Source organism: Corella eumyota, chromosome 3 (assembly GCF_963082875.1).
Source record: "Corella eumyota chromosome 3, kaCorEumy4.1, whole genome shotgun sequence".
Taxonomy (NCBI): Eukaryota; Metazoa; Chordata; class Ascidiacea; order Phlebobranchia; family Corellidae; genus Corella; species Corella eumyota.
In genome coordinates, this window is record NC_137492.1 from 7,230,516 (window position 1) to 7,253,732 (window position 23,217).

The following is a 23,217-nucleotide window of genomic DNA, read 5'->3' on the forward strand; positions in this document are numbered from 1 at the left end:
CCGGAATAATGACAAAACTTTAATTTAATATAAACTGCATGACGTCCTGAGTTTGATTCCCAATAATCTCATGTTGTAGCGCCTTTGAGTAAGGCGCTATAAACGGCATGAACTCATGCTGAGCCAACATCTAATCAGCAGCTCAATTATCGGGCAATTATAATCTATAATATCCCAAACTGCTACAGGCAACTCGAGACTGGGTCAGGGTAACTGATGTTACTCTATGTTGAGGTCACGTTTTCAACCTTTCCACATCTAAGATAAAGATATATATATAAAAAAACATGTTGTTGTACAGGTGTACTTCTTCAATACTCAGTAGATGGGGGTGTGACATGGTGGTTAATACAGGAGTTATACTACAGTGATTATCCTACCTCAACTTTTGTTCACTTGGAGCTTCCTGGTGAAGCTAGAACACAACATACAAGGTTCAGATGGTGGCAACCTGATAACAAGGTAATGTTTTTGATAACTTCAAGTTTGGTAACACAGCTTAGTGGGTAAATGACTGGTCATTATTACATGAGGTTCTAGGCTTGATTCCCAATGCTTACAAGTTGTTGAAACCTTAAATTCATTACTACTGCTAAACCCAGGTTAATTTTCTGAAAATTTTACAGGGTCAATAATATTTTTAAAACAAACAATTTTTGGCAGGGCAAGGATAAAGACAATTGGTCAATTGATGATGTCATAGTAGGTGAGAGAATGCAATCTGATGACCCAGGGTTTGAAACCGAAGTTATACCCCCTGACAGTTTATTGAACGATAATCAACTTAAATCAAGTAAACAAGAGGTAAGATAGAACTTGTGAAGTTTTAACAATGTGGTGTAGTGTTTAAAACCATTGGTTTTACTATGTTAGGTCTTGAGTTCAATCCCCACTGCTCTTATGCTGTAGAGCCTTTAAGTAAATAGCTAAAACGGTATAAACTTCTGCTTAGCCAACACTGAATAAACAGCGTAATTGTGGGCAATTATAATCCAAACTGCCATAGGTAACTCGAAACTGGGTCGGAGTAATCGATGTTACTCTATGTTCAGGTTGTTTATTTATTTTTCCCACATCAAGAAAAAATCAATATATATAACAGGGAACAAAATAACGGGTTGCTATTCGCTAAAAGGGAATCGTTTTTTAAAATTAGCGAATCATTTTTCACAAATATACTAGAATTAGCGAATCAATCAAATAAGTTCAAGCGATAATAAAACTTTCGTGTATAATTTTCGATTTATTTTTACCGGTTTCACACATTTATAATTACACCAATATTAACCTGCGTAAATGTAGGTTACTACAGGGCATTTAAGAACAAAAACTTTCCATGATCTCACAATGCGTATTTTTCACTCTCGCAGTTTGTTTAGTTTAGTAGTTGCGCAATTTTTTAAATACATAACATAAATAACTAACGATTGTTTACCAATACATTTTGAAAATACCGCGCAGCGCATCAAGTGTTATCAAAAAACGAAGATTATGACTTGGACCTAACTATTGCTTTAAAACTGCGCCCTTATTTTTAGCGATTCGTTTTTTAAACGTTAATTCGTACCCTGTGTAAAAAACATCAGGTTTTTTATATATTCATTTTTTTTACAGGACTCTTATTTTATATCCTTCTCTAACAAAGGCCAACCTGAAGACTTTTGCAATCCCAAAGAAAATTCTTATGTTTTTAATAAGTTGAGGGGAGATAGGTTTGCATCAACTTATGATATGGATTTATATGAGGGCAACATAATACAATTTCAGGTAACATATTAAAAAAATTGGTTTAATATAAATTTTAATAAAAAAAGTATAACAACAATTAATAAAAGAGAAAATTTTTTATTTTTGTATTTATAAAATTATTAAATATAATTGCTTGTTACTATACTTTTCGATTGGGTTTTCGGTTAGTAGGAATTGATATTCACTATTGCACCTTACTCAAGGTTGCTGTGGCATAAAAGCAGTGGAAATCAAACCCAGGACCTTCTGTAGTGAAACCCTGTGTTTTGATCACAGTACCATGCCATCAGTTAATTCTAAGTAAAAAAATATTAATTTTTTCTGAACCAAAAATTTTTAGAATTTATTTTATTTTTAGATCAACATTGCTTGCTCTCAAAACTTTTCCTACGGTAACCCAGTTCAATTACAATTCAGTCATGACTCTGGTTATACTTGGGACCTTGTACAACATGCTTGTTACCCTAGTGGTCGATTTCTAAAAAAAGATGACACGACAATACACACTTCTCGAGATTTGACTTCACATCTGTGCACTGGGGCCACTAGAGAGCTCCATGAGGCTTCGGTTTATTATAAGGGGGATTATAATCAGTGGACCACAGTTGTTGCTCCACTTGCACAAAATGTGGTTGCTGAGTAAGTAAAAAAATTGAATTAAAATTTTATTTATTTTTTTTTTATCTTGATAGTGTTATTTATAAAAACTTACTTATACCAACTAACATGGTATGGTGGTCGGAACACTTGGCCTTGCTACATAAGGTCCTGAGTTTGATCCTTATTTTTTTTATGCTGTAGCATTTTTAAGTAAGGCATAATAAACGGTATAAACTCCTGCTAAGCCAATTCTTAATTATCAGGTAATTATTAATCTATACTATTCTAAACTGCCAAAGCCAACTTAAGACTGGTTAGGGGTAATTGATGTTATTTTACGCTAAGGTCATAGAGTTTACTTTCCTAAATTAAGGATAAATAAATAAAAAAATAGCCAAAAATAAATATGATATTGTTACTAATTTAATAATTTTTTTTTATATCTTTTTATTTTTTAAAGCTATATTTTCTTTTATTTAAAAAGGGGTTATATAAACAATGTTATTAATTATCTGTTAAAATTATATATTTAATTTGAACTTAATTTTAGGTCTGTCAGATTTCGTTGGTTTCAATCTATACACAAAACTGCAAATGAAAGTATACCAGATTGGGCCATCGCTAATATTCACATTGGTTCAAGTTGCTCTCAGTATTGTTTGGGCCATGGACTGTGTATGAGTTCAAGTGAAAAAAAGGAACCAAATTGTTTATGTGATAAAGGATATATTGGTATTTAAATTTAATTATTATTTTATTTTATGTAAAATGCTTGGATGATAAAAAAAATATTAAATTTGAAATATGATCTAATTTTTTATATATTTATTTATCCTCAGTTGGAAGGTCAACTTAGCCACCTAAACATAGAGTAACATCCCTTATCCAATCTTAAGCCTTTGGTAGTTTGGGATATCATAGGTTGTAATTGCACAATAATTAAGCTGCTAGTTAAGTATTGGCATAGCGGGAGTTCTTACTGTTTTTGAAGCCTTACTTAAAGTGGCACTATATTATGAGAGCTGTGGAGATCAAACCCATGACCTCATGTACTTATTTTTTTTGTTTTTTGATGTTTTAATTTGTAACAAAAATATTTTTAAATTTAAGAGAATCTTGAAGAATCATGTTCACCAATTCACCCTAATATTGCCGGATTTCGGGATCATTTTATCTCTGACACAGACAACTTTATTCGACCACTAGGGGGTAGAAGAGGTCAAGGGTGTGGGATTTTAAATGTGGGTGACTCAATGTATTTTGGGGGTCAGGGAACAAGAAAAGTACAAACTAAAAGTTTAGACACCACAAACATAAGGTTTTTATTGTTTTTAAAATTTAAAAGTTAATAATTTATTTTTTATATTTCACTCTTTAAAAAGCATTTTTTTGTATAACTTGTTAAGTCAAGCGTGCAGTTATCAGTTTATTAAGTTTATTCTAATATTCTACGTTTTGATTCTTCTTTTTTATACATTAGTTTAAAATCAACTTTTTTGTACATAAAGTTAATATTTTTTGGGAAATTTTAGATTAATTCAGTTTCATTTACGAATTGGAAGTAGCGATCATTCTAGTTCTTGTCTGTCACCTACTGGTAGAGACGAGGGAATTATTTTGCAATATTCTAACAATAACGGAGTAACATGGCTTCTTATAAAAGTAAATTAATAGAAAAATAATATTTTTTATAAAATGATTTAAAAGGTATTTAAATTTTTTTCTATAGTTTTTTAAAAATATTTTTTTTTAATCAGGAGTTTAAATTTGATTTGGATTACGACACTGAGCTTCCCATACGACTTCCAATCCCTTATAAAGCTAAAACTAAGTCCACTGTGTTTAGATGGTGGCAACCTTTACAACTACAAGGTAACAACTTTTAACAATTTTGGTAAAGTCTTTTTTTTTATTTTGGTAAAGACTTTTTACAACTTATACACATATTTCAACTACCCCTATATAGTAGTTAGTAATCCTAAAAAATACCCTTACATAAAATAAGCCCTATTTTAAGATGGGTTTATTATTTTTGACATGTTTATAAAGTTTTAATTTGATAAGTTGATATTTTTTTGATATTAAAAATAAACCGGCAGTGAAGTGTAATGTTCAGAAAACTTGGCTTTACTACATGGGGTCTTGGTTCAATCCACACTGCTCTTATCTTGTAGCGCCCTTGAGTAAGGCGCTATAAACTTTTTTGAGTCAACACTTGATCAGCAGCTTATAATTAGCGGAAAATTAAATTCTATAATATATCCCAAACTGCCAAAGGCAACTTGAAACTTGGTCAGGGTTACTGATAAGGTTGTATAGTTGATCTTATCGTGTCGAGAATAAAAAACTTTAAAAACTAATATTGTTTAGGCGATCACCGAGCACAATGGGCAATTGATGACATCATAATAGGAAGACCAGACTTATTCGAGAATGGGTTTTATGACAACTTAAATCCCGCATTAATTGATGGAGATTTAAATTCACCTTGGTATAAAATAAATGGAGGACGTGTGACTAATTATTCGGGGTGTAGTGACCACATGAGCGATTCTTCGCTTTTGTTCGATGGCAACCAAGGTAAAAAAAAAAAATTTTTTAAAGTGTTTGTTTTTGTATATTGGTTAAAAAATTTTTTTTTTAAATGTTAAGATACAAGATGTGTTATTAAAAAAGTAACAAGGACAATCAATATGTATTGACTATTCCAATCATAAATAATAATAATTCGAATTTAAAAAAAAATTTGATTATAGAGTTGAATTTTGGGTATATATAGGGTTAGAGTATTTAAATTATTACTTTTAAAATTTTAAAATTTATTAAAAAAATTGGTGAAATCGGAAAGATATTATGTTAATTCGGGAACCTTAAATTACACAGGGTTCATAACATTTAATACAAATTAAGGAATGTTAACAATGGTATTTTAAAATTGGCAAAGGCAACTTGAGACTTGGGTGGGGTATAAAAAGTTATGATATATTATGTTGTAAAGTTAACTCTTTTACAATTTATTTTATTTTTTAAAAGTGGTAATATTTGCCGAGACTTGGGATTACTTTTTACTATCTGGTTCATTTCTTCAATTTGATTTGATATTTGGTTGTGGAAACTCTGTTGTAAATTTGGAATATTCGAATGATCTAGGAACTAACTGGAACACTGTTATACCACAATGCTTACCCGGTAACAAAAATAAAATTCAAATTAATTTAAGTATACGTTGCTTGCTACCTTAAATTAGTCGTCTTTTTAACATTTATTTATTTCCGATCTGGGAGAGTAGACTTTATCACCTAAACATAGAGTAACATTTGTTACCCTGAACCAGCCTCAAGTTGCCTTTGGCAGATTAGGATATTATAAATCATATTTTCTCGATAATTAAGCTGCTGGTCAACTGTTGGCTCAGCAGGCACCTTACATAACAGCGCTACAGCACGGGAGCAATGTGGATCAAACCTAGAACCTCATGTAGTAAAACCAAGTATTATAACTTCTACACCTTGCTGTTAATATTTATATTTTAAATCTTATAGATGGTATATAATTGTAAAAGATTCTATCTTATATGACTTACATTATAGTAATAATAAAACCTTTTCTTACTTTTAGTTGTAATTTTTTTTAATTTTTGTATTTATTTATTCAAGATGTAAATTATGGTTGTGAATATGGATTAGGTTCTAGTTATAAAAGTGAATTAAATCAGGAATGGACCAGACATACTGTTAATTTACCCAAAGATATAAGGTATAAATATTTTAAAGTTTTTGTATGTAAATTGTTATATTTTTATTTATTATTCAATAATTCCAAAAATTATATTGCAAAAATTAAAAATTTGTGTGTACTTAAACTGGATTAAATTTAAGAAGTATATGATTATGTTAATGTACAATAAAATCAAACTTATATTTAATATTATTTAAATTAACAAGAAACAAACTAATTTAAAAATTTTAGTGGCACGCAAGTAAGATTTAGATGGATCCAACTTCTAACTTTTTCACTAATACCGTGGTCAATTGACAACATATACCTTGGTAATGGTTGCACTTGGATGTGTGGTGGATTTGGGTATTGTGAGTCGCCAGTAGATGGCGGTATAGATTCATGCAGGTAACACTTTTTTATATTTGTTTATCCTCGATGTGGAAAGGTCAACTTCACAACCTAAACATAGAGTAATATTATTTACACCAACCCAGTCTCGAGTTGCTTATGGCAGTTTGGAATGTTAAAAGTTATATTTGCCATATAATGAATCTGATGATTGAGTGTTGGCTTAGCAGGAGATTATTTTGTTTATAGCACCTTACCCAAAGGCGCTACAGCACGAGAGCAGTGAGGATTAAACTTGGGACCTCATGCAGTAAAGCCAGTGTTTTGACCACTACACCATGCTGCCCATAAATTATGGATGTATTGTTATAAAAAGCAGTTTTACAATTTATATACTTTAGTTAGGGGTTCTATGTATTCTTTTAAATTTGATAAATAATTTTAAAGATGTGATGCTGGGTTTAATACAATGCCCCATTGTCAACCGAGCGAAAATTTACCAACTTTCCTCAAGGATGATTTTAATTCACCTTGGAGTGATAATGGTAAGAACAAAACAACTTTTATTTACGGTTGGCAAAGTATTTTTCAGTTAACTTTAATTTCTGAATTTTAAATTTTTTATATAGGTAATGAGTTCTAATAAAATACGAGCCAATGCTTTTAGCAACTATTTTTTGGTAGTTTTATTAATAAAACAATAACATCGAAAAGCGGGAATCGAACCCTAAACCTTGTGTAGTCATGCAAAGTATTTTTTAACATCGGGTCATGCTACTAGTTTAATTAAACATAACCTTTTATGTTTTAGAATACAGTTTGGTTGTGGGGGCACATACTTCGAATAAGACCATGACAGAGAAAGAAAATTTAGAGTTTACACGAACTGGAGTGACAATGTTACAAACCAGACCTCTTAACACAACAGTTGCACGATATCTTCAATTCGAATTTAAACAAGATTTATCCGACCCAGGTTTTTTTACCAATTTTTTTTTAAAGGAAATTAGAGCAGAACACTTGCCTTTACTACTTGAGGTCCGAGGTTTGATCCCTAGTGCTGTTATGCTGCAGCCCCCTTTAGTAAGGTGTTATAAATGGTATAAACTTATGCTGAGGGCAATCTGAATCTGGATCAAGATAACGAATAATACTCTATGTATAGGTCGTTAAGTCGATCTTTCCACATCGAGGATAAATATATATAAAAAATAATCTTTAAAAAAATACTGAATTTTTTTTATTTGAAGGAAGTCCTGTTCTTGTGCAGTCAAGTGTTAACAATGGAATTACATGGTCAACATTGAGAACTTTGATTGGTCCACTGATGTCATTTATTCATGTTAAATTAACCAATGAGAACCAAGATAATTCGGTTGTTTTTCGAATATGGTCTCCAGCTAGTAAATTAGGTAATAAGACTCAGAAAAAAAATTGTCCTTTTAAATTCTTTTTGTTAGTTTTTTTAATTTAATTTGCTTAAAAAAACAATTATTTTAAATAATACTAATTTGAAACTTTTTTTTAATTTATAATTTTTTATGGAAATAATCTAAAAATTTTTTTTTTTCAGAAACCATGTGGTCAATTGATGATCTTTACATCGGAGGTAAAACCTCGAGCTGTGAGGACTTTATCCTCAGTGATGATTTCAATTCGGGATTGGATGCGGGATCATGGAGGTTTTATCCTGGAGGGGAAGTGGAAGAGTTTTGTACTCTAGGAATAAAAAGGTAGTTCAATTTTAAGGTAATTTTTACTTCATGAAAGCAGTGGAAATTGAATCCAAGATCTTTTGTTGAGAATCTGAGTGTCCTAACCACTGACATTTTTTTGTTTTAGAAACAAAAACTTGGCCATGGGTTTTCATCAAACTATAGGAGAACATTCACTTATAAGTAAAGACATGTGCATCACTAATGAAAACTATGTCATTCAGTTTAAGGTAAGTTAACAAAAGGCAGTCATTTTTTTAATAAAATTAGGTTTCTCAGTATTTTTTCTGCACCAAAGTATATATTAACACAATCAATTTAATATGTCTGAAATTTAAATTAGGGAATTAAAATGAGTCTTAAAAAACAGTACAGGTAATAAAAAACTTTATTTTGATTTACCCAGAATTCTATAAATATTAGTAAAATGAAATTTCAGTTAAATTTTTACTTTTTTGTGTGAGGAATTTTTGAAATCAAAATGTTAATGTTTTTCTATATCTGTAATGTATTTTAAGACACATTTTAAACTTTACAAATGCTTCACAATAAACGATTGCCACAATTGATTGACACAGTCAATTTACTTGTGTTTATATCTTTAATTTGCCCTGCACATTTTTGAGGTATTTTCAATAGACCTAGTTTTTAATAAAATAAATATTTTTTAAATAGGCTATAAATAGAGGAGTCTAACTGATAAAAATGCCAACTTATATTAAAATTTTTGTTTTTTAGATTAGATTTGGTTGTTTACTTGAGCAACCGTCAGCTGACAACAACGTTAAACTTCAATTCTCATTGAACGACGGAGTCACATGGTCACTAGTTGAACAACATTGCTATGGTTACGATCTTAAGTCACAGGGTTGCTCTGAAGAGCTCCACCCGGCGTCTATTTATTATCCGGGATCGTTTGAAGGTTGGAAAAGGGTTGTGATACCATTAAGTAATAACAAACATATTTGCAAGTAAGTTTAAATAAAAAAAAAAAATAATAATTTTATGATAAACAAAATAAAAAATATTGTTTTAAAGTGGATAAAATGGTTGCTTTTTTTAAACTTTAGTTTCTGGGTTTAACTTTTTCTTAAGCTATCTAATATTGTCTTTAAGTAAAACTCTTTTTTATATTTGTTTATTCCTAATGTGGGAAGGTTGATTTCCTGACCTAAACATAGAGTAACATCTGTTACCCTGACCCAGTCTTAAGTTGATTTTGGCAGTTTGGGATATTATAGATTATAATTACTCGGTTATTATAAACTGCTGATTGAGTATTGGCTTAACAGGAGTTTATATTGTTTATAGTGCCTCACTTAAGTGCGCAACAACATTGACAGTAGGGAACCAACTCAGAACTTCATGTATTAAAGCCAAGTGCTTTTTTTTAAAAGCTCAGTAGGGGTTCTTTAGTTAAATAGAAAATAATCTTAAGCCAAAAACACAGTAAACCTAAATTTATCCAAGACTTTGTTACTACAACAAAAATTAGAAAATCTAATTTTTTTATTTTTTGGTGACAGTGATATTAAAACCTAGAATATTGAATTTTTTTTATTTCGCAGCTCAGAATCAATTCGTTTCAGGTGGTACCAAGGTCACTATTTGGACCAACTCTCACTAAATGGAGTCCCACCTTGGGCAATTGATGATGTTTATATAGGACCTGGTTGCGAGCAAATGTGCAACGGGCATGGTTATTGTGTGAACCAGACTTGCGTTTGTGATTTAGGATTTTTTGGTGAAACGTGCTGTGATGTGGCTGCTGGATCTAATTCAGATTTTTTCAAAGAAACATTTTCTGGTAAGATAGTAATTTTTTTAAGATAGTAATGTTTTTAAGATGGTAATTTTTTTAAGGTGGTAATTTTTTAAAATGGTAATTTTATTTAGATGGTAATTTTTTGTGATTTTTTAAATTTAATTTTTTTATAAAATAGCAAATGTGAAATTTATTTTTTAATTTAAATGGTTATTTGTTGCAGAAATACCTGTTGAGTGGTCTCACATTGCTGGTGGTTTTATTGTACAATTAACTAACTATTGTAAGACCAAATATTTGGTGTTTTCACAACAAAGTTATTTCATGAACCAATCTGGTAGACGAATGTTGGTTACAAATGATTTGGACACCAGAGAATCAACGTTGGTTAAATATTGGTTAAAATTGGTTTAATAAAGGGTAGTTATGGTCTAAATTATTGAAATGGGGTTTATTAAATCAAAGTTATGATTTATGTAACTGGTTAAAGTGGTTCAAAAATGGTATATATAATCTGAATAATTGGTTAAAATGGCTCAATAAATTGCAATTATGGTTTGAATATTTGGTATAAATGGATGCAATATTTTTATATTCCAGGTTTATTGAGTTTTATTTGCGACAAAAACCTGCCCCCACAAGTGGTCATTTTTTACCAATTTATTTCCAATCATCAACTGATGGTGGTCTTTCATGGTTTCTCATACAGACTTTTCAATTTAAAGAAAAAGACCAACTGCACCATTATGCTGTGACGTTTCCTGAACAATCACGAAGCAATGCAACCAGATTCAGATGGTGGCAACCAACTGATATGCTGGATAGTTGGAATATGGTTAATTGGGCAATTGACCATATTGTGATTGGTGGCGATTTACCCAAAATTCAGGATAATTTTTCAAAGTAAAAATTATTGTGATTTATGTTTATAAAGTTTTGAATAATTTAAATAGTAAACACTTATTTTTTTAAAAGTCACGACCGACGAACTTGGCTGGCTTTGCCCTCGTCATGGATCAGTAGACGTGGCCACTGTTGCGCGTCAGGGCCATGTTTAACTATTGGGCTGAACCCCGAGAGAGATTGCAACAAAAGGTTTGCTGCCACAAATGGGGTAAAAGTAAGCCCTGGGTCTTATATTCAGTTTAACTTGAATGCTGATTGTGGAATTGACATTTCATCTGATTGTCATGGTAATTTACAGTTTTGTTTATTTAGTGCTGTATTTTGTTTCTAGATCTTTATCCTTAATGTGGGAAGGACGACTTCATGGACTTAACGCAGGGGAACACTTGCTTTCCCACCTAGTTTTAATTTACCCTTAAAAGTTTTTGATATTTTTTTTTTTGGTTGTTAGTTAACCTGCCTGTGTTTTTTTTGACTCGGTAGAAGTTTATACTGTTTGTAATGCTTTAGTCAAAATGCTTAGCCTTAGAAACAGTGGGTATTGAACTTGTGATCTTATGTGGTGAAGTTAAGTATTTTAACCATAACAAAACCAGCATTGAATTTGGGTTGACATTTATTAAATTTTTTTAGAGCTTTACTTGGAGTTTTCGACTGACATTGGTAAAACATGGCAATTGGTTCAACCCCGTTGTTCCACCAACGACCTTGACTGTGTCACAAATCAGTCACCATCCGTGTTCATCTCGGATCAGTTTAAATACATTATCAACAGAGTGGTTGTACCATTACCAAGTAAGATTGTACATATTAATTTATTGAAAATAAATTTTGTATTTTCGACAAAATTATTAATGTTTAAAATTTTTAAGGGGCTACTTGGTCATCTCATACTAGATTTCGATGGCGCATGCCGGATGGAAATAGCTCCCACTTGTGGACAATAGATGATGTCTATGTTGGAAAGGAATGCAGGGCGGCTTGTAATGGTCAGGGTTTATGTGTTGATGGTGTTTGTCAGTAAGTTTTTAATTTTTTTATTTTATTTTTTTAAATTTTTAATTAAAAATTTTTTTAAAGTTTTTAATTATAAATTTTTAGCATAATTTTGAGTTATTTAAAAATATATTTAAAAAAAATTTTTTTTGTATTTATTACGAGAATTTATTAAGATATTTTGGGAAAGTTAGTGACATTTTGTTGTAAAAAATTATTAATTTTAAAATTTTAAAAATAAAAAACAAATAATCAAACATTTCTAAAATTTAATTTTTTTAAATTTAAACAAGATGTGATTCTCTGTGGACTGGGGAATATTGCCAAAACCCAACTCTAAAATTTCCTGAAGAAATAAAAGATGTATTTACAAGTTACAATGAACTTATGACAAGCGAAAATTATGATTTCATAATTGGAGCAAGTGTTGACAATGTTTGTGAAGATATGGGTTATAAGACTGCTCTACATTTTAACCAGGTAAAAAATGTTAAAATTTTTGTACTTTAAAAAATTTTTTCTTGAAAAAAAATAATTATTTAAAAAACGTTATAATTTGACGGCAGCGTGGTATAGCGGTCAGAAAACTTCGCTTCACCTAATGAGGTCCTGAGTTTAATTTTAACTGGTCTTATGCTGAAGTGCTCTTGAATAAGGTGCTATAAACGGTATGAACTCCTGCTGAGCCCGCACTTAATCAGCAGCTTAATTATCAGGCAGTTATAATCTATAATATCCCAAACTGTCAAAGTCGACTCGAGGCTGAGTTGGGGTAGCTGATGTTATTCTATGTTTAGGTCAAAAAGTCGATCTTTCTGCATAAACAATAAATACATATAATAAAATTAAAACTTTTTTTAGTCTTGTTCTCGAATGTTAATTACTCGTCATTTAAATACGACCAAATCAGATTTCGTTCAATTTTTATTTCGCTTTAATTGTGATGCAACATCCAATCACAAGGGACTTGTCACAATTGATTTTACGCGCAACAATGGGATAACATGGGATATTTTAGTCGAACTTTATTTTGAAGATTACAATGAAAAATCAGGGTAATTTTCTTAATTTTTTTTTTATTAAGAAAAGGAATTTTTTATTATTTACTTATTCTCGATGTGGAAAGGTCCATTTCAAGACCTAAACATAGAGTAACATTAGTTTCCTCAACCCATTTTTGAGTTGCCTTTGACAGTTTGGGATATTATAGATTACAATTGCCCAGTATAGTTATGCTGCTGATTAAGTGGTGGCTCAGCAGGAGTTCATACTGTTAATGGCGCCAAGAGCAGTGGGAATCGAACCCAGAACCTCATGTAGTAAAGCCAAGTGTTCTGACCACGTTGTTGTTTTTTTTTATTGTGATATTGGTAGCTATCTGTAAATGCTGGGATTAATAGCAAACAGTATGACATTGGCAGGTTCAAACCAAAAAACTTTAGATTGGTCCAGTATTTTAATGTCAAGACTGATATCTCACACTTTTAGCTATCCAGCATATTAGTTGTAATGTTTAGAATTTCTTGAAAAGAATTTTTTAAACAAATTGTTTTCTAATTTGGTAAAGCTCAATATATATTTAAAATCATATATTATTAAGAAAAGTCCAAGTTAATAATGACCTTTAAAATAAATTTAAAGTTTTGAAACTAAAATATTTTTTAAATATATTTTTAGATTTGTGAATATTTTGCTTCCTGACTCGGCCAAAAAAAATGGAATTCAGTTTCGATGGTGGCAATCCATGCATGACGAAATAAAGCCTTCTGATTGGGCAATAGATCATCTTGTCATTGGTGGAGAGAAAAACGAGTAATTTTTTTTTGTTTAAAATATCTTTTATTTTAATTTAAATTTTTTTTGTTAATATGTTGTTAAATTATTTTTTTTAAGAAAATTGTTAAGTGATGTTTTTGTTATGGACCAACCTCAACAAAGAGCTGCTGGATTATATCGTAAGAATATTTTTTTTATCAATTTTTAAGGATATAATAAGAATGCTTACGTCACTAAAGTTATGACGTCATAAACAAAACTTAAATTATTATGTTATTATCGCAGTGGACCGCGACGATAAGGACATGTGGCAATTTTACGACAACACGAGCCCGGCCAGTTTTTGTGGGCGCGATGACGTTATTATCGGGGGTGTGACGTCAGGTTTGGATGTTTTTGTTGGAACGAAAGATTTTGTGCCCAAAGAGGATTTCATCGTTCAATATTCGGTAAGTAAATAATTTTTTAATATTCTACGTAAAATATAATAATATTTAGTATACATTTTTTATATTTATTTATCCTCGTTGTGGGAAGGTCAACTTTAAGACCTTAACATAGAGGAACATCAGTTACCCCGACACAGTCTTGAGTTGCCCTTGTCAGTTTGGGATATTATAAATTATAATTCCACGATAATAAAGCTGCTGATTAAGTATTGGCTCAGCAGAAGTACATACTGTTTATAGGGCCTTACTTAAGAGTGCTACAGAATGAAAGCAGTGGGGATCTAACCCATGACCTCATGTAGTGAAGCTAAGTGATCACCATGCTGCCGGTTTAGTATATCAACATATATCCTTCAAGTATTTTGCTTTGCTACTATATGCCTAAAAACGACATGTTACTGACAATGGGATATTTTTTTTTTTTTTTTTAAATTCCGAAAAAAAATTCGAACTAACTTTCGGTAAAGAGTGGTTTTCAAAATTAACATTTTTGGGTGAAAATAAAATAGGAGTTGTTAAGGCTGGTTTAGTTCTATTATAAGCATGCTACACGTTTAAACCATAGATTTACATTTAAACAATATAATAAAGTGAAGTATATGTACTAAGTTAAAAAATAATATTTCAAACTATTTAATCGGTATTCAAAATTCGCTTATAAAATAAGGTTAAATATTGCTAAACTTACGACCTAGTGCATATATAATTACTAAATAGAATAATACAAGACTTAAAAGGCGTAAATAAGTTTATATAAAGCATATTAAATATATAAATAAACAAATTTTAATCATTTTTTACAACTGGTTTTTGTTTACTGTTGCCCAAATAATTTTTCACGTAGAACTTCCCGAACGAGAAAAATAGCGCAAAACAGATTAAACTGGCAAATATAGTAACTGCAGGTGAATAGCTACATCCCTTGGCTTGGCTAATGCTTGTGTGTATACACATTGTCATAAATTGACTCTGTGAAAGTGTAAAATTAAATCAGTATCATAAACAAAAAAATATTAAAAATCTAACATGTATAATACAAACCAGTGGTAGCCTATAGTACATGGACTTAATGCCCAAAATTTAGTATTTTATTTACCAACTGCAGTGTAGTAATGTACTTTTTCCACCAAAGGTATTTTTGCATGTAAGGCCCCAGCGCACTAAGCCCATAATAAGTATACATTGCCCAGTGTACAAACGAGTTGAACGCCACAAATAATACCGCTTTAATAAAACAAAAGAAAGAATAAAACAAAAACTTAAACACCTATATCTATAAAAATGACTCGTTTAAAATTGTGTTTTTTACCGATTTTTCAACCTAGTTTTTGTTTAAAAGTGTAAAAATTTGTCTTAAAAAATAGTGTAAAAGGTTTTAGAAGAAAAATGTTAAACTAGCGTTAGCATATCTTTAGATGACTTACAAATAAAGAAAAATATGTTAGATACGTTATCAAAAAGTTTCTTCAGAATAGTTTAAGTTAAAATAAGCTATATACCTTGGCCTCCACCAGAATATTTTGTTACAAGCCAACAAAGCATAATCATGCTCACATGATGATAAACGTGAAGAAACGAAATCTGACTGTATTTTTTTCGCAAGGCAAACATAAGTGCCTCGACTAGTTCTATGTATTTAGACATGTAGTATAAACAGAACACGTTGAATGTCTGAAGGAGGTTTTACAGTGACAAATTCAAAGTTTTACATTTTTTTTATAGTTTTATCCTCGATGTCTGAAAGTCGAATGCGCGACTTAAACATAACATAGAGTAACATTAATTACTCCGATCCAGTCTCGAGTTGCCTGTGGCAGTTTGGGATATTATACATTATAATTGCCCGATAATTATACTGCTGATTAAGTGCTACCGTTTTAAGCGCCTTACTTAAGGACGCAACAGCATGAGATCAGTGGGGATTGAACCCACTACACCACGCTGCAGGTAAATTAAGCATAAACTACTAAAAACTGTTACCCTTATTGCCCACGGCGAATTTCCCCAGTCAACTTGCCAGCACCAAATGTCAGTGACTGCATTTAGTGCAACTGTTACACACTAAACAAAAAATTAGTATTGTAATTCATTCGTGAGAAAGTCAGTAAATGGTATTCAAAGTAAAAGACATAGATTAAGATTAATATGCACATTATCAAAAGAACTTATAGTACCTCCAAAAATATGTAAGCAGAGATGATAGTCATCATTAAGTTGTAGGCAACAATGAGAGGTCTCATTGAAATAGCAGGTAACCTACTAGTTAAACTTTTAGCGTTCCAGCAAAAATAAATGTAAAAAATAATAATCCCGAGTGGGCACCAAAGGTCAACCAACCAAAGGTCGGCGGATCGTGGATCTATAAAATTAGTAAAAAAACTTAAATAAATTTAAGTTACTCTCCAGTAATTAGGTAACAAGATACAAATTTGCTCAAATATATATAAACTAGTTCAACAATTTAATTGATCTACTAAAGTCTTTTTTATAATAAAGCTTTAAATTTAAGACTTATATTAAACCACCTGCAAGATCGTGCACATATTTTTGATGAAGGTTAACTAAAAATTCCATCTTTGCTAAGACCTAAAACTGTTGCTGTGGCGTTTAACAGAAAATAATTTATAATTGCCTATTTATTTCCGAGGTGTGTTGTTTTTATTAGGAAATACGCACAAACAAAAATAGCTATTTATGTAATAATAAATTAAATACGCTTCCTTTCTACCGTTTATGTGAACATCCATTTTGCTTATAAAACGTAATATTATAATTAATATTTAATATTGTTAACAGGGTTAAATTTTATTATTATCTAAAGAAATAGCGCGTGCCTCTCTTTCAATTATCTTTACAACAAAATTAACTGTTGCCTCTTGGTGTAGTGATAGGAACACTTGGTTTTACTGCATGAGGTACGGGGTTCGATCCCCAATGCTCTTATGCTATAGCGCCCTTGAGAAAGGCGCTATAATCGACTTAATCATCAAGCAGTTGTAATCCATGATATACCAAACTTTAACAGATCGTAGTGTTATGCGAAGATGTACAAAAACCGCACCAGCCAGTTCACCTTCAATATTCAACCGATTTTGGAGATAGTTGGAAATATGTTGTACCACAATGCATACCTTCCGATCCCGACTGTTTTGGGTCGGAAATGACGCAGCCTTCCGCGGCATTTATCACTCCGGATTGGCGCCGAAGAACGATTTGGCTGCCGGCCCATTTACATGGACGGTATGTGTGTTGTTGCGCTATTTTTTAAAGTGTAGTTTTTGGAAAATACCACCTAATTAAATGTTCTAAAAAAAGGTTATATCTATGGCGGTTTTTATCAGCATTTTTTTATATACATTAAACGCATTAAACAATTAAAATGAACACATTTAAATTAAACTTATACTGTTATTTTTATAGGGCAGTGAGATTTCGTTTTCAGCAATACAACTCAGACGTGAAATGGGCGCTGGACAGTTTATACATTGGCCCAGCTTGTCCTGATGCTTGTTTAGGACATGGGGTCTGTGTTAAAAATGAAAACGACTCAAAACCAACTTGTAGATGTGATGCTGGCTATTCTCTACCTAACTGCTACCTTGAAAAATCTCTTAGGGTATTTTTATAGCTGATATACATTTACCCTTCTTTATATAAACATGCTTGTACAGGGAATCGAACTCTGGACCATTAGTATAACCCCCAACAATAAATAAACTGTTTTAAATCAAGAATTTAATGTAAGTAAAAACTATATTTGACATTTAAACCCTATAAATCAAACTCCATAAAAAAACATATTTAGTTATTTTAAGTCTAATTTTAAATATTTATTTTTGTTGAAGAATTATCTTAAAGCCACGTTTAATATTGGAAATCAATACCCAAAACAATGGAAGATAACGGATGGAGAAAAATTGAATGTTCAATGTGGAAGACTTATAGATGGGTTGACAGCAAAGTTTGATGGAGTTGCTTCAAGACAGCTTGAAACTAGTGACTTAGATTTACAAGATGCAAGGTAATGACAAAATTTTTATATTTTTACTATGTTTCTTTTAACAATATTGGGAAAATGCCTGTCTTTCAGTGTGCATTTTAATTAACATAATAATCCTTAACTAATTTTGATTAATGGGAAATTTAAAAAATAAACAATGATTAAGCTGCTGATTAAAAGCTTGCTTAGCGAGAGCTTACTCACGGTGTGTTACAGCATGAGAGCAGTGGGGATCGAACCCTCGACCTCATGTTATGTAGAAAGTCTTCTGACTACCACACTATGCTGCCAGTTGTTCAATAAGCTACATTTTATATAGGTGTTAATGTTTTTTGACTAAATGTTAGTATATAAAAATTTTTTTGAAACTAAAGATTATTGTAATGTTATGAACAGATATGTCCAATATTATGCTGCTATCGGTCATGACCCTACCTCAACTAAATGTTTGGCTCCAAAACATAGAAGTGAAGGAATTATTTTACAATATTCTACTGACGGGGGTATTTGTTATTAAATTTAGTTTTTAAAAATTTTCTTACATTTTTAAAGAATTTTTTTTATTTTGAAAAGTAATGTTTAGTAAATTTTATTTCTTTTTTGCAGGAATAACATGGAATATGTTGCATGAGCTGGATTATCTTTCTTACAACAGATCCAAACACGATTATATTAAACTACCATTTAGATCTCAAACAAACTCAACAAGACTAAGATGGTGGCAACCTTATTCCATTGAACCTAAATCAGGTAAAAAAATAAAATATAATAAAAGTAAAAAAAACGATTTTATTGTTGAAAACATATTTATTTGACACATGGTTTTATGGTGTAAAGACATGGTTATTTAATTTGACACATGGTTTTATGGTGTAAAGACATGGTTATTTAATTTGACACATGGTTTTATGGTGTAAAGACATGGTTATTTAATTTGACACATGGTTTTATGGTGTAAAGACATGGTTATTAACTTTTTTATGTAATACCCGTAGCATGGTGTAATGGTAAAAGTGGCTTTACTACATGAGGTCTCGAGTATAATCCCATGCTGTATTGGCCTTAAATAAGATGTTATAATCTTGCTAAAAATCAATCGTTATCTAGTTAATGTGCAGTTATAATAAATAATGTTTTTAAACTGCCAAAACAACTCGAGACTGGCTTGGGTTAACAAAAGTTTATCTATTTTTATCCCATAAAGTCGACTTTTCGTATTAACAGTAAATTAAAAAAAAAACTTTTTTATACTAAACTAATCTTTTAATCTAGGCCTTGCAACTATGGGATATAATAGAGCAGGTTGGGCTTTAGATAATGTTTATGTTGGAGGTAATGTTGTTAACCCACCAACTCTAATAGGCAACTTTTCTACCTCAGAACATCGTAAGTTGAAATTTTAACAGTTTAGATAGGCAGTTGTTATGGGAAGGTAAAAAAGGGATTTTCAATTAATTTGTGTTTTTATATAATTGGAAACCGTAAATGGCATGCTTTTTCCGCAAAATATAGATTTTAATTGTTTTTAAATAAGTTCAATAATTTTAACCTTTTTTGCACATTAATTTTTATTTATTTAGCATCTTCGACTTACTTGATGCAGTTTGACTTTCATCCGAATGGAATTATTGAAACTGACGTTTGTAGTTATGACATCACAGAAGCACCAATTATGGTTTGGTTGGCTGGAAACGAGCAGTCAATTCAACAAAGTTTAACCACTCGACAACTTATTGTTTCAAATGGTTTTATGATTCAATTTAAGGTGAGGAAATTGTGGGGTTCGATTCCAGTCTGGGGTTAATTTTTTAAAAGTTTTTTTTTAATTTTTTTATTCTTCATGTGGAAAGGTCGACTTCACGACCTTAGAGAACTATAAAATATAATTTAAACCTAATTTAAAATTTTACTTTTTATTTAAAACAATATATTTTTTGTACAGATAAGAGTTGGTTGTGGTAATGAAGTCCACGAGTGTTCGAATAAGTATGGAGTAAGGCTGGAATACAGAAACAACCCAGCGTTAGTTTTATTTTTTAATTGTGTATTTAAAAGATTTCAATGTATAATTACAAATAATGATAGTATGTTCATGCAAATCCGAAAAAAAAATTGTTGTGTAATTTTTTTGGAAAAAAACATTTTGGCTAATTTTTTTTTATTTTAGAGACAAATCTTGGAAGTTGGTGCTTGGAGATTGCTCCACAACATCCACCTATTCCTCCTACTCTTCCCATTGTTCTCATTCATTACATCACAGACCGTCTGTGTACACTTTATCTAGTTCCCACACTTGGTCACGTGTTACTATTATACTCGATCGTATTGAGTCAAGGTAAAATAAATAGAATTTTTAAATAAAATTGTGTGTGTTATTTTGTTTTTATTGTTTTATTTTTTTTGTACCATTTAAATAAATAAAAATATTTTAAATTTGTTTAATTATTGTGAATTTTTTCTGTTGCAGTAATGCCCAATTCCGCTGGTATCAAGTAGGGGGAGCCCCTGCGCATGACTCCTGGGCTCTAGACGAGATATATGTGGGTGAAAGTTGCCCCAGGTATTGTGGTGGCCATGGAAGGTGTACTTTAGGGTTAAAATGTGTTTGTGACCCAGGGTATAAAGGTAAAAAATTTTAAGTTACCCAACTATTAAGCTATTGCTTTATTATCAAATACAATGTTTTTAACCTTTTTTCATAAGGGATTTTTGCTGTTTAAATAACTTTTAAAATCTGACATCATTTATACGTTTAGGTTATGACTGCGTACATCCCATTCATCCTAACTACATGAGAGATTTTAAAGAGAATTTTGAGCATCCAGGTCCATTTGTAGCTCTCATGGTTAGTAGGGCATTGGAACAAGGGGCTAATCCATATAAAAAATGGGCATTATTAAAAGGTAATGTAAGGGTGAAATTATTTATTTTTATTGTATAAATAAAGGATGTTTTTACCAGTGGCATGATGTAGTGGTTGTTTTTACCAGTGGCATGATGTACACTTGATTTGCTACATAGAATCCTAGGTTTGCTTTCATGTTGCATCATTAGGTAAAGCATTATAAACCATTAAACTCTAGTCAAATTTAGCCCGGACTGTCAAGGGCAACCAAAGACTGTGTTTGGGCGACGACTGTTAGCCGTCGTAAAGTTATCCTTTCTATATAAAAAATATTTATTTATTAAAAAAAAGGGTAAATTTAATAATCACTCAAATTTTAAAAGTACTTATATTTTTATTAATCAGGTGGGGGTGTAACCCATGGGGGATGTGGGGGTTTAAGACCCCATGGGCATGGAAGAAGTGTTTATTTTCATAGATGTGGAGAAAGGGTGTTACAAACTGTTGAGATGGAGATGAAAAGTTTTGAGTAAGTGGTAAATTTTTCAACAGAAAAATACATTTTTTATGTTATTTTTTATTCTAGTGAAGTCCAATATGTCATTCAAATCGGGGCTTCCCCAGGTCATAGGTCATGTCAGGTGAACATGACGTCACCTGATCAAGCATCAGTCCTACTTGAATACACAACCGATAATGGAATTACATGGCATGTATTGAAGGTTCATAGACCTGCTTATTACTCAAGAGCAAGAAGGATTTCAGTGACTTTTAATAATAAAGTTGGTTTTTAAATTTATGTTGTTATTCTTAATGCCCTTGTTTTGTATTTATTTGTCCTTGATTTGAAAAAAACGACTTTAATCATTTTTGCGCCTATTGTTATTTTAATAAAATGTTTTTTTGTTGAATTAGATGAAAACAGACCACACTGCTTTAAGATGGTGGCAACCTTACCATGGTTCTGATGATCAATGGGCTCTCGATAACATTGAACTAATTGCGTAAGTTTTTATTATTGGTAAAATGTTTTTATTGAACTAAAAATAGGGTAGTTTTTAAAGCTTCAAAGCTTAATATTAATAAGGGTAAAAAAAGTGTTAGTTGAAAGTTGTGGTATAATTTTTACTAAAAACTATGAGTTTGTAGATGAATTCTTAAAATATTTTAAAAAATCACTTTTTTAGAACCCAAGAAAAGAGGCATCTTCATAATTTTAATGCTCCTCCACCATTACTGACATCTAGAAAGATAATAGAATTACCAGAACAAATGAGAGATGGTGTAAATAATCAACGAACTGGAGACATCAATAGATTACCAGCACCTCCATAATTTTATCTCTTTTTACAAATACAATATTGCCTTTTTACTATTATGATCATACTATTAAAAGTAATAGTCTATTGTTGTGCGATATGTTTTTTATTAGTGAAATAATATATTAAACCAATTACTTTTTGATCTTTATTTTAGTTTCTTCAATTGTTTATTTTTTAAACACCAATTATATACTTTATTATTTGAAGGAGCCTAAGAATAAAAATTTATGTGATTTAGGTAATTCGTAAATTATTCTTTAAATTAAACACATTAATATTTACGTAATTTGGTTAAAACAACCTTTTTATTTTAGACTTTTCTGATTTTTTAAATCTGTTTATAAAATACTATTTTTTGGAAACATATCTTAATTGAAACTCTTTTAACACCAATAAACCGTCTGTAAAATGGACTAAAACAAAACATGTTTTATAATAAAGAGGATAAACAAAAGACCCTTCATAAATTATCTTCAGTCAAACTAGGCGCAGTGAAGCGAGGACGGACCAAGCTTGAATGACAAAATAAAGAGAAAAAGTTTAAACTACAAAGATTCCTATTGTGGTGGAAAATAATGCGGTTTAAATTTTTGTTTTGTTGACATGGAGTTGTCAATGTGGTTAGCACTTGTACTTTGTGAGTGGTTTATTTGTTTTAAGGATAATATTTCTAGAACTTGTAATCGATTAGTTAAACAATAGGCTAAGTTCGGTTAAATACGTATTTACGTAAATTGTTTATTTTTTTAAAGAATATAAATTAAACTTTTATAGTTGATAGTCTGATAGTGAGACAGACGCAAGCTTTAGAAATGTAAATAAATTAAATGGCAACAGATATTTATGTTCGTTACACTTTCTATTTCACGTATATTATATATATTTAAAAAAAAAAATTAACAATCGTATTCAAAAACTTATATACTTATTAATAAACAAAAAAGTATATTAATTTTAAAAAAAATTTATTAAATTAAAGTCCAAATTGTGGTAGTATTAAAAATTTGTAATTTTTATCGTCTCAGA

General features: G+C 30.7%; 2 protein-coding genes across 2 annotated transcripts in view; one reads left to right on the forward strand and one right to left on the reverse strand.

Annotated features, from left to right (window-relative positions):
* The window catches only part of LOC145745905 (reelin-like), a 32,364-nt gene extending 9,912 nt beyond the window's left edge, over positions 1-22,452 (forward strand). The window contains exons 24-67 of the mRNA XM_082564086.1: positions 302-462; positions 664-804; positions 1,615-1,767; positions 2,108-2,388; positions 2,900-3,081; positions 3,460-3,667; positions 3,882-4,011; positions 4,107-4,221; positions 4,720-4,929; positions 5,383-5,538; positions 6,006-6,105; positions 6,319-6,474; positions 6,865-6,962; positions 7,229-7,393; positions 7,668-7,829; positions 7,991-8,150; positions 8,260-8,362; positions 8,871-9,103; positions 9,701-9,939; positions 10,121-10,280; positions 10,498-10,800; positions 10,873-11,090; positions 11,437-11,598; positions 11,676-11,823; positions 12,093-12,279; positions 12,661-12,854; positions 13,477-13,611; positions 13,693-13,754; positions 13,861-14,024; positions 17,050-17,264; positions 17,445-17,640; positions 17,870-18,045; positions 18,421-18,527; positions 18,631-18,774; positions 19,297-19,410; positions 19,605-19,789; positions 19,967-20,046; positions 20,192-20,359; positions 20,492-20,649; positions 20,781-20,927; positions 21,275-21,398; positions 21,456-21,651; positions 21,785-21,873; positions 22,057-22,452. Coding sequence (XP_082420212.1) covers positions 302-462; positions 664-804; positions 1,615-1,767; positions 2,108-2,388; positions 2,900-3,081; positions 3,460-3,667; positions 3,882-4,011; positions 4,107-4,221; positions 4,720-4,929; positions 5,383-5,538; positions 6,006-6,105; positions 6,319-6,474; positions 6,865-6,962; positions 7,229-7,393; positions 7,668-7,829; positions 7,991-8,150; positions 8,260-8,362; positions 8,871-9,103; positions 9,701-9,939; positions 10,121-10,280; positions 10,498-10,800; positions 10,873-11,090; positions 11,437-11,598; positions 11,676-11,823; positions 12,093-12,279; positions 12,661-12,854; positions 13,477-13,611; positions 13,693-13,754; positions 13,861-14,024; positions 17,050-17,264; positions 17,445-17,640; positions 17,870-18,045; positions 18,421-18,527; positions 18,631-18,774; positions 19,297-19,410; positions 19,605-19,789; positions 19,967-20,046; positions 20,192-20,359; positions 20,492-20,649; positions 20,781-20,927; positions 21,275-21,398; positions 21,456-21,651; positions 21,785-21,873; positions 22,057-22,204 — 7,133 coding nt within the window. The 3' untranslated portion in view covers positions 22,205-22,452. The remainder of the gene's footprint in view (positions 1-301; positions 463-663; positions 805-1,614; positions 1,768-2,107; positions 2,389-2,899; positions 3,082-3,459; positions 3,668-3,881; positions 4,012-4,106; positions 4,222-4,719; positions 4,930-5,382; positions 5,539-6,005; positions 6,106-6,318; positions 6,475-6,864; positions 6,963-7,228; positions 7,394-7,667; positions 7,830-7,990; positions 8,151-8,259; positions 8,363-8,870; positions 9,104-9,700; positions 9,940-10,120; positions 10,281-10,497; positions 10,801-10,872; positions 11,091-11,436; positions 11,599-11,675; positions 11,824-12,092; positions 12,280-12,660; positions 12,855-13,476; positions 13,612-13,692; positions 13,755-13,860; positions 14,025-17,049; positions 17,265-17,444; positions 17,641-17,869; positions 18,046-18,420; positions 18,528-18,630; positions 18,775-19,296; positions 19,411-19,604; positions 19,790-19,966; positions 20,047-20,191; positions 20,360-20,491; positions 20,650-20,780; positions 20,928-21,274; positions 21,399-21,455; positions 21,652-21,784; positions 21,874-22,056) is intronic.
* LOC145744894 (very long chain fatty acid elongase 7-like) lies at positions 14,811-16,610 on the reverse strand. Its single transcript, XM_082562860.1, has 6 exons — positions 16,550-16,610; positions 16,199-16,383; positions 16,005-16,085; positions 15,524-15,695; positions 15,121-15,248; positions 14,811-14,993 (listed from the first exon to the last, which is right to left on the reverse strand). Exons 1-6 carry the CDS (start codon positions 16,596-16,598, stop codon positions 14,811-14,813), a joined length of 798 nt encoding a protein of 265 aa, XP_082418986.1. The 5' UTR covers positions 16,599-16,610.
* Positions 22,453-23,217: the final 765 nt, after the last annotated feature.

Bases quoted from the DNA above. Each gene is read 5' to 3' on its own strand.
- LOC145744894 (XM_082562860.1), bottom strand. From the start codon at position 16,598: ATGGAATTTTTAGTTAACCTTCATCAAAAATATGTGCACGATCTTGCA. The intron at 16,086-16,198 runs GTACTATAAGTT...TTTTTTGTTTAG, and splicing joins CTGCTTACATATTTTTGGAG to TGTGTAACAGTTGCACTAAA. The intron at 14,994-15,120 runs GTAAATAAAATA...ACACTTTCACAG, and splicing joins ACATTACTACACTGCAGTTG to AGTCAATTTATGACAATGTG.